Source organism: Musca domestica, unplaced genomic scaffold (assembly GCF_030504385.1).
Source record: "Musca domestica strain aabys unplaced genomic scaffold, Musca_domestica.polishedcontigs.V.1.1 55, whole genome shotgun sequence".
Classification (NCBI taxonomy): Eukaryota; Metazoa; Arthropoda; class Insecta; order Diptera; family Muscidae; genus Musca; species Musca domestica.
In genome coordinates, this window is record NW_026712355.1 from 3,497,179 (window position 1) to 3,508,666 (window position 11,488).

At 37.8% G+C, this 11,488-nt stretch overlaps 1 protein-coding gene across 1 annotated transcript in view; it reads right to left on the bottom strand.

Annotated features, from left to right (window-relative positions):
- Positions 1–10,637, bottom strand: part of LOC101896175 (fatty acyl-CoA reductase wat) — a gene marked incomplete at its 5' end in the record, with an annotated part of 30,175 nt that extends 19,538 nt beyond the window's left edge. Inside the window, 1 exon segment of the mRNA XM_005184011.4 lies at positions 10,520–10,637. Within this exon segment, the coding sequence (XP_005184068.4) occupies positions 10,520–10,637 (118 nt within the window).
- Between the last annotated feature and the right edge of the window lie 851 nt (positions 10,638–11,488).

The window sequence follows — 11,488 nt, forward strand, 5'->3', positions numbered from 1 at the left end:
CAAATAAACGTACATTTTTAAGAATATTTTTTAAGGACCATCAGACCTTTATACCTGGATTTTAAAAAAAAATATTTTTTCAACGACCTACTAGACGTGGATTTTTTTAAAAAAATATTTTTCAAGGACCTACTAAACGTGAATTTTTTAAAAAAAATATTTTTTTTAAGGACCAATGTAAACTTGGTTTTTGAAGAATTTTTCTTTGAAGGACTTAATAATCATGGGTTTTTAAACAATATTTTTTCAAGGACCAAATAAACATGGATTTTTTAAAAAATATTTTTTCAAGGACCAAATAAACGTGAATTTTTTAAAATATATATTTTTTCAAGGACCAAATAAACATGGATTTTTTAAAAAACTATTTTTTCAAGGACCGAATAAACATGGATTTTTTTACAAACTTTTTTTCAAGGACCGAATAAACATGGATTTTTTTACAAACTTTTTTTCAAGGACCAAATAAACGTGGATTTTTTTAAAAAATATTTTTTCAAGGACCAAATAAACGTGGATTTTTCTAAAAAAATATTTTTTTCAAAGACCAAATAAACGTGGATTTTTTTAAAAATATTTTTTCAAGGACCAAATAAACGTGGATTTTTTTAAAAAAAATTTATTAAAGGAACAAATAAACGTGGATTTTTTAAAAACTATTTTTGCAAGGACCAAATAAACATGGATTTTTTAAAAAATATTTTTTCAAGGACCAAGTAAACGTGGATTTTTTAAAGAATATTTTTTCAAGGACCAAATAAACTGGGATTTTTTAAAAAAATTTTTTTAGGACCAAATAAACTGGGATTTTTTAAAAAAATTTTTTTAGGACCAAATAAACATGGATTTTTTAAAAAATATTTTTTCAAGGACCAAATAAACGTGGATTTTTTAAAAAGTATTTTTTCAAGGACCAAATAAACGTGGATTTTTAAAAAAATATACATATAATATTATATGGGGCTATACGAAGACGTGTACCTACATGGTCCCTGTATTTTTTAATATATATATATATATATATATATATATATATATATATATATATGTATATTAAAAAATATAAAAAAATACAGGGACCATGTAGGTACAAGTCTTCGTATAGCCCCATTTAAGGGGGTTCTGCAGACTTATGTCAAAAGTTCCACGTCGTATAGACCCTCATTCGAAATTTTTTTAATATTTTTACAGAATTTTTAATGGATTTACATTTTTTGAAAATTGCCAAATTTGTGCTAAATTGTGGAGGGTATTCAAAGTTCGGCCCGGCCGAACTTACAGCTTTTTTATTTTACAAATACGTTTCAAATGGTGAAGGGTATTCAAAGTTCGGCCGGGCCGAACATACTGCTTTTTTATTTGTTTAAAAATATTTTCCATAAACCAGCAATGTGAATTTTTGTCAACATTTTTTTAAGGACCCATCGATATGTGGATATTTTTAAATACCTTTTTTGCAAGGACCAACAGATCGTTTGATGTGGGTTTTTTAGGCATATTATAAAGCCCGGATAAAGAAAATTCAAGAAGAATAATTTTAAGGACTTATCACAAATCTGTATATCATTCTTTCAATATTTTTAAAATTGTGCAAAATTTTCAGAAAATGTCTTTGGAAAATTTAATATCAATTTGAAAAAAAATTAATTTTGCCTTGAGAAATATTTCTCTTGATAAAATTATCGAGGAATTTTAAGTATACATTTTTAAGGATTTTTAAGAAGAGTCTTCATATTTTTTGTTGTTCAATTCGATTTTTATTTAAATTATTTTCAATCTAATTTGAAAACATCGAGCTCAGTTTTATTCACTTTTTATTGAAAAAAAAAATTTTTTAGGAAAATTTTAAAGTGGTCTTAAATAGCACTTTTGAAGGACAATAAATTCCCCTAATGTAGCACAACTCCATGCCGCCTAATCTCATATTATCACTTTTTCTACCTTTTCAAAACTTAATATTTATCACCCAAAAAAAATGTTGGTTAAAATTCATAAGTATTTTGAGCTGAAGATGGGAGGACTTGCAAGTAAAACAAATTTTAAATCAATACCCTTAGAAATTAACATACCAGACACCACGATAAGAACCTGGTGGCATCAATCATACGCGTACACATGAATCATGTGAATAAAACCCGCACACAGTATATCCGAAACATACTGACAATCGTATGTCTTTCGCCCTCAAACCAAACGGACACACTAACTTCTCAACAATAGACCGGTCTGCCTACCATTTCGCATCCCCACAGAAACCCAGACTTACACACACACCACACATTTTTTCATGTCCTTCCATCCTTCCTTTCACCCACCAATCCACTTGTGTGTGTGTGTGTGTGGATGGGAGGCTTAAACTGCTCTCATGTTTTTATCATCATTGGCCATATTAAAACATTGATGACTTATTTTTGCCAACAAACAAGCCTCGTTCATTGTTCGAACTATGCAGTAACTTTACACAAAGTATCTACGTGTGTGTGTGTGTGTGAGTGTGTGTGTGTTTCGACGTTTGTCTACATGTAAATATGCCAACCAACCAACCAACAGACACATACAAGTTTGTAATACAAAGAATTCCCCCATGCATGTTTGTCAGACAGTAGTGGGGCTTAAACGCACCCTAATGACACAGGCCAAGTGTGTCTTCCACTTGGTTTTTGTTGTTGTGGTTGTTGTTGTTGTTGCTGTTAGTATTGCTCTTGCTGTCGATTGGGCTTAAAGTGCCAAATTAATCGGTAGAGCAGCCTATGACATTATGGCTGAATGACTTATTGCCAGACTAGTTGGCTGCCTGGGCTGACTGGCTAAATACCTCCACGTTTGACTACGGGGCGTTTATGGGCACATCCGTCCAGCCACACAAACGTCGTTTATACATCTTTTATATTTGTGCACTGAGCTGAACGCCAGAGTGTCCTTCCGTCTCGTCTGGCTTTGGTTAACAGCAAATACCTCCTCACCTGCCTATCTACCTGTATTGAGATAACAGTTTTCTTCCGCTTAAACAATTTATTTGAACAGATTTACTTTGCATATTTTTCAGCACCCAACTCCGGCCAGAAGAGCTATCCTAAATTGTTTTTGTATTAGTCGGTCTGTGAGTAAAACGCACATGCATGAGTGTGCTGCTTGTGTGTGTGTTAGCCATGCCATTGTGTTAAGTGGTTAACGTGTGAATATCTCTTAATAGCCAATCATCGGTGTTTAAATACCACTTGAAAGCCTATGGCCTCCATAATCAATACCTTACCAATAATCGAAGCAGCAACCACAAGAATAACAACAAACTCAACAAAAATCCAGCCTAAAACCTCTTCCCTTCCATCTCCCTCTCCCGCTCCATTAAATATTCATATAAATGGTTTTGTGCTTAACACTCTAATGGTTTAGATAGCAAAATCAATGAAAGTGTCTCATCCTGGAGAACGGATACACCACAGAGTCATCGAGATGATGTTGATGATGGATGCATTATTGGTGTTGGGTGGTGTTGCTGACAATGATGCAGCTGCAAGCACCAAGTACTCCTTAAAGTGAAAGTGGTGGTGGCACAAGTGTTTGACAAAGTCATTGCAAGACGTTGCCTGAAGTTCAAGTGGATGATGTGCAACAATAAATATACCGATTCTGGACGGGAGGAGAGGGTGGTATTCAAGAACCTTAGAATACATTTTCTGCTCCCAAGTTTGGATGTTTTTACATTAAGTTACAACTTTGAGATTTTTCAGGGAAATTTAGAAAATTTTCCAAAGTTCAAAATGTTTAAGTTGGTTTGCCTATTGATATATACCCTCATTTTATGACCATTTCTAAATGCGACCCAAAAGTTTACCTACACAGCGATTTTTTTATCAAAATTTTGAACCGTTATAAGAATGGGACATGTAAGATAGGTAGGATACATTCGATCTTCACCACCATTTTTTTCAGAGGGGTATGGTGCTTGTGTGAAACCAGTGAAGCAAGAATTATGAAATTTTGCACGGGGTCAGTCTTGGAGCGTAAACGTGAGATAAGGCTGGGTTTTTTGATGTGCGTGCCAAAAGGTTACGAAAAGTACTAAAATATACTAGTAATTAAATACTTCGTATTGGAAAAAAGGGATGAGCTTGAATTCTGAAATTTGGAATGTGTACCACTGATGCTGTGCAGGATAGATGTACAAAAGGGTTTTTGAAAAATGGAACTTAAAGGTTACGAAAAGTTCTACATTGTTTCCATTTGATATTATGTGAACGAATAGAGCTAAAAACTTGAAATTTGGAGATGCTGATGATATTGAGGTATTAGTTGGTATCTGGAATTGAGATATGGAAGGTGACTTGGAAATATATACAATAAATGCACGAAAAGTACTAAATGGTACTAAATTTATAACAGCTAGCTTTAGGTTTATCGAATGAAGCTAGAATTTTGTATTAGGGTCTCTGTTTGTGGTAGGTTTAGGTGATAAAGAGGTGGTTTTGGAAATATGTACTACAAGTGCTCGAAATGTACTAAATAGTAACATATTTGGTACAATTTGGTATTAGGTGAACAGATAGTGCTTGATATCTGCAATTTAGTGTGTAGCCTGGGCACATGGAAGTAGTTTCGGAAATATGTACCCTAATTGTACGAAAAGTATTAAATTGGTTGAAACGATAGGGCTGGAATCCTCAAATTTGATGCAAAGTTCTCTGTTGGTAAATAAAATCGAGATAAGGAGGTAGAAGTGGTCACTGGTTAAGTTATTAAGTGGTCTTGTAGTTGTATGAAAAGTACCAAATGGTACTATTCGGTAATGGGTGAAGGGATAGAGATACAATTCTCAAATAAAATATTACGATTTTTGATGGCATTTTTGTTTGAGATCCGGCGGTGGTAGGAAAATGTGTCTCATATTTGTACGAAAAGTACTAAATGGTACTAAATTTGGAACAGTTTGGTTAAGGGCGGACAAAAAACTTGAATATTGAAATTTTGTATTGGGGTCCCTGTTGGAGGTAGATTTGTTATAAAGAAGCGGTTGGGGAAATGTGTACTACAAGTGCACGAAAAAGCACTAAATAGTACTATATTTGGTACAATTTGGTATTGGGTGAACATATAGTGCTTGAAATCGGAAATATTGTATAAGGATCGCTGTTCATGTCTAGCCTGGACATAGGGAAGTGTTTTCGTAAATGTGTACTAAATTGTACAAAAAGTTTCAAATAGTTCTAAAATGTATTGGGTGACGGGATAGGGATACAATTCTGAAATTTAAAATTTACAATCCTAATGGTATCTATATTCGAGATTTGGCGGAAGGTGGGAGATGCGTCCTAAATAAGTACGAAAAGTACTAAATGGCACCAAAATTTGGTATTGGGTGAACAGATAGACCTGAAAATGCTAAAATCTTATATAGATGTAGGGGTTAGTGTCTGTTTGGACATGCCATGGACCCATATATGCACCAACGGTTCTAAATAGTACTAGATTTTTAACACTTTCTTATAGAACGAAGCAGGGATTTTGAAAGATTATATTGGAGTCCCTGTTGGTGGTAGGTTTGTGATAATGAGGTGGTTTTGGAAAGGTGTACTATAAGTGCATGAAAAGTACTAAATAGTACTATAATTGGAACAATTTGGTATTTTGTGAACCGATAGTTTTTCAAATCTGAAATTTGATATTGGGCTCGAGGTTCATGTGTAGCCTAGACATATGAAGGTTTTCTGGGAAATATGTACAATAATTATACTGTACTCGGTATTGGGTGAAGGCTTGAAGATAAAATTCTGACTTGATATTTAGATTACTGATGGTATTTGTGTTTGAGAATTGATGGTGGTTTGGAAATGCTCCCTATATTTGTAACTAAAGTACTGGATTTGAAAATGTGTAATTTAATAGTACGAAAAGAACTAAAATGTACTATATTTGGTATTGGGTAAAATAATGGACCTAAAATACTGAAATTTTATATAGATGTCACCTTTTGTATCTGGAATTGAGGCATGGATGTAGTTTTGAAAAAGTGTTCTACAATTGTACTAAATAGTATTTCTATAGCGAATAGAAGACCTACGTGTCTCTAGAGAGAATAGAAGACCTTCGGGTCTTCCATGCCGAATAAAAGACCTTCGGGTCTTTCATGCCGAATACAAGACCTTCGGGACTTCTGTAGCGACTAGAAGACCTACGGGTCTTTTATATCTAATAGAAGACATACAAGTCTTCTATTGTCCAAAGCAAACCTTGAAGTTTCCTATTGTCTATAGAAGACCTGCATGCCCCCTATTGTCCATGGCAGACCTGTAGTTCTTCTATTACCCCTAGATGACCTGGACTTCTTCTATTGTCCATATATGACCTGGAGTTTTTCAATTGTCCATAGAAAACCTTGAGATCCTTTATTTTCTGGGAAGAAGATCTGTAGAATGTCATTTCTTATAAAATGCTTTCTTTAATTAGCTGACCTGCAAAAGCATTTCTCGTGTATACGGCCTTAAAAATTATTTTCCCATAGAATACCTTCACAAAAAATATTCCTTGACCTTTGACCCACTTTGTTTAACATTGAATTAAAAAAAAAACACATCCATTCCTCATTCCATTAATTATCGGAAAAAAATACAAAAATGCCCCATTCAATTAAGCGATCAATAAACCCAATATTTATAATCCTCTTTAGTTCTATTATGAATTGGCAGCAGTCGTCAGTACCTTAATTAAATAAAAAGCGTTTAAATCACTTCATTTTAGCACCGTTACTGACAACGTCGTAAGCTGGCTGACAAACATACGAACGATGGAGCGAGCGGACGTATGAAAGTACGAACCAAGTACAAAGTCAACAATTTGAAGTGTTTGAGGCCAATAGATCAGAATAATCGCCTGATAGTTACTTCAAGATGCGAGAGAACAAAAACGAGAAAAAAAAACGCCAGCTAAGGATGAAATAAGCCAATTGCTTAACATAATTACGCTGGAGCAAAAAAGCTCACCGTCGTCGTCGTCGTCATCCTAGCCGTCAGCGTCGTTAGCCAAGAGTTTTTTTTCTATTTACATAGAATGTATTTTTGTTTGTTCATGCCAACATTTTTTCTCGCTTCGCCATCGCTTTATTTTTTTTTGCTTTTCTCCGCTCGTTGAGTTGCATTTTTCTGCAATTCAAGCAGCAATTTGCAATTAACATAAGTCAACAGAACGTTTTGCGAGCATTTCAAGTGAGTTTTTTTAGAACGTACCTTTTGTCGAAGTGCTGCGGAAGGGGGTAAATTTGTTGTAAGGGTGAAGGTTGGGGTGTTCTGTTTTCGCTTTCACAAAGTTCATTCCGTAATTTGCTGATTATCGGTGTTTGAAAAAATAGGAAATAGTGAAAGCAGCAATCTGGTTGTAAGGTCTCAATATTTAATGTCTCTCTAGATACGGAATCACCTTATCAAAAATCATGAACATAGTCTGTTATTTTATCGGAGACTTAAAATGATAAAAAAATATGAAAAATGCCATCTCCAGCTCTTCTGTGGGATACAGAAGACCTCTCCAGCTGTTCTATGGAATATAGAAGACCTCTTCAGCTGTTTTATGGCGCATAGAAGATCTCTTCAGCTGTTTTATGGCGCATAGAAGATCTCTTCAGGTGTTCTAGGCGATAGAAGACCTCCAGGTCTTCTATGGCGCATAGAAGACCTCCAGGTCTTCTATGGCGCATAGAAGACCTCCAGGTCTTCTATGGCGCATAGAGAACCTCCAGGTCTTCTATGGCGCATAGAAGACCTCCAGGTCTTCTATAGGCGATAGACCTGGAGGTCTTCTATTATCTATAGAAGACCTGGAGGTCTTTTATTGTCTATAGAAGACCTGGAAGACCTTCTATTGTATATAGACGAATTGGAGGTCTTCTATTGTCTATAGAAGACCTGGAGGTCTTTTATGCGCCATAGAAGAGCTGGAGGTCTTCTATGCCCATAGAAGAGCTGGAGGTCTTCAACCGTCTATAGAAGACCTGGAGGTCTCCATGCGCATAGAAGAGCTGGAGGTCTTCTACCGTCTATAGAAGACCTGGAGGTCTTCTATGCGCCATAGACCTGGAGGTCTTCTATTGTCTATAGGAAGACCGCCAGGTCTTCTATAAACAATTGAAGACCTCTAGGTCTTCTATAGACAATTGAAGACTCCAGGTCTTCTATAGACAATTGACGACCTCCAGGTCTTCTATAGACAATTGAAGACTCCAGGTCTTCTATAGACAATTGAAGACCTCCAGATCTTCTATAGACAATTGAAGACCTCCAGGTCTTCTATAGACAATTGAAGACCTCCAGGTCTTCTATAGACAATTGAAGACCTCCAGGTCTTCTATAGACAATTGAAGACCTCCAGGCCTTCTATAGACAATTGAAGACCTCCAGGTCTTTTATAGACAATTGAAGACCTCCAGGTCTTCTATAGACAATAGAAGACATCCAGGTCTGCTATAGACAATTGAAGACCTCCAGTCTTCTATAGACAATTGAAGACCTCCAGGTCTTCTATAGACAATAGAAGACCTCCAGGACTTCTATAAACAATAGAAGACCTTCAGGTCTTCTATAGACAATTGGAGTCCACCAGGTCTTCTATGCCGAATGGAAGGCCTCCAGCTCTTCTATGGACAGTAGAAGACCTCCATCTCTTCTATGGACAGTAGAAGACCTCCAGCTCTTCTATGGTGCATAGAAGACCTCCAGCTCTTCTATGGTGCATAGAAGACCTCCAGCTCTTCTATGGTGCATAGAAGACCTCCAGCTCTTCTATGGTGCATAGAAGACCTCCAGCTCTTCTAGGGACAATAGAAGACATGCCAGCTCTTCTATGGACAATAGAAGACCTCCAGCTCTTCTATGGACAATAGAAGACCTCCAGCCTTCTATGGTGCATAGAAGAGCTCCAGCTCTTCTATGGTGCATAGAAGACCTCCACTCTTCTATTGTGCATAGAAGAGCTCCAGCTCTTCTATGGTGAATAAAGACCTCCAGCTCTTCTATGGTGCATAGAGACCTCCAGCTCTTCTCTGGTGCATAGAAGACCTCCAGCTCTTCTAGGGCGCTGGAAGACCTCCAGCTCTTCTAGGGCGCATGAAAGACCTCCAGCTCTTCTAGGGCGCATGGAAGACCTCCAGCTCTTCTAGGGCGCATGGAAGCCTCCAGCTCTTCTAGGCGCATGGAAGACCCCACTCTTCTAGGGCGCATGGAAGACCTCCAGCTCTTCTATGGCGCATGAAGACTCTCTTCTAGGGCGCATGGAAGACCTCCAGCCTTCTAGGGCGCATGGAAGAACCTCCAGCTCTTCTAGGGCGCATGAGACCTCAGATCTTCTAGGGCGCATGAAAGACCTCCGCTTCTAGGGCGTATGGAAGACCTCCAGCTCTTCTAGGGCGTATGGAAGACCTCCAGCTCTTCTATGGCGCATAGAAGACCTCCAGCTCTTCTATGGCGCATAGAAGACCTCCAGCTCTTCTGTGGCGCATAGAAGACCTCCAGCTCTTCTATGGCGCATAGAAAGACCTCCAGCTCTTCTATGGCGCATGGAAGACCTCCAGCTCTCAAGGGCGCATGGAAGACCTCCAGCTCTTCTAGGGCGCATGGAAGACCTCCAGCTCTTCTATGGCGCATGGAAGACCTCCAGCTCTTCTATGCCGTATAGAAGACCTCCAGCTCTTCTAGGGCGCATGGAAGACCTCCAGCTCTTCTAGGGCGCATGGAAGACCTCCAGCTCTTCTAGGGCGCATGAAGACCTCCAGCTCCTCTATGGCGCATAGACGACCTCCAGCTCTTCTATGGCGCATAGAAGACCACCAGCTCTTCTATGGCGCATAGAAGACCACCAGCTCTTCTATGGCGCATAGAAGACCACCAGCTCTTCTATGGCGCATAGAAGACCACCAGCTCTTCTATGGCGCATAGAAGACCACCAGCTCTTCTTTGGCGCATAGAAGACCACCAGCTCTTCTATGTCGCATAAAAGACCTCCAGCTCTTCTATGGCGCATAGAAGACCTCCAGCTCTTCTATGGCGCATAAAAGACCTCCAGCTCTTCTATGGACAATAGAAGACCTCCAGCTCTTCTATGGCGCATAGAAGACCTCCAGCTCTTCTATGGCGCATAGAAGACCTCCAGCTCTTCTATGGCGCATAGAAGACCTCCAGTTCTTCTATGGCGCATAGAAGACCTCAAGCTTTTCTATGGACAATAGAAGACCTCCAGTTCATCCAAGCCTTCCACGGACAGTGGAAGACCTCCGGCTCCTCTATGGACAATAGAAGTCCTCCGGCTCTTCGATGGCGCATAGAGAACCTTCAGTCTTTCTATGACGCGTAGAAGAGCTCCAGCTCTTCTATGGACAATAGAAATAGATAAAAAATAATTCAAACAATCCTCAAAACTTATATTAATTATGACCTTAATTAAAATTAATCTTTACTTAAATGAAAAGTTTCATTGCCCTTTATTCGAATTATATACCCCCTCTTCCTTATCACACCCCCTTTGCATTCTTACTTACCCTCCATAATGTCCATAATGTTATTGGTAATTTCAACATTGGGAAATTGTAGCGGTGCTGCGGCGGCCAACTGCTTCATGGATAAATTTTCGCTGTTGATGCTGTTGTTGTTGTTATTATTGTTGTTGTTGAAAAATTTCATATTTGTCGCATAATCCTTTTTTATGTGAGTGTCGAATTTAAGGTCTGTTTGTAGTGTGGTCATATCATTAATCATGTTGAATATTTGTGGGTAGCGTTGTGGTGCTGGTGTGGCGTGTTGCGTTTTCCGTCGTTCTCCTTGTCGACACAGAACTGTTGTTGTTATAATTTTTATTTGTTGCTGTTAATGTTGGCGTAAATCCTCTTCGTGGTATTTATTTGGGTGCTGTTTTAATTTTATTTTTGGGTTTTCGGAAATATGTGATGCTGCTCGCCCACCAAAAACCAAATTGTGATAATCTGAAATAATCATAAAAGATATTAATTAGTACAAGTGTTTAGTGTTTGTTTGGGTGTGTGTGTGTGGGGAGTTGTTGGAAATGAATTTAGAGAAGAGGGGATACAAATTGAAATATGAAAACAAAAAACAATTTTCAGAAATAAGCAATTCTGGTAAATAGGTGTTGAAAAAGTCTTCTATGTTTTGAAGATACAAGGATATTTTATATGGAAGGAGTCCATCAACAGATGCTTCACTGCGTTAAGATTTCCAACAATTCATCTTTAAATAGAGGACAATATTTCATGGTTTTATAGCCTCTTGGGGCGTTCGATAACAAATTGCAAGAGAAACCACATATTATTTTACGTAACGACTCCCAAGGGGACTTTCTATGTCAGCAGGACGAGTTTTCCGGAAAATTTTTTCATACTATTGAAATCGTCAATATATTAATTCTATATTTTAGGTCTTCAGTGTTTTATACCCTCCACCATAGTACGGTCCGTCTATCTGACTATCCGTTTGTCCGTCTGTGGAAATAACTC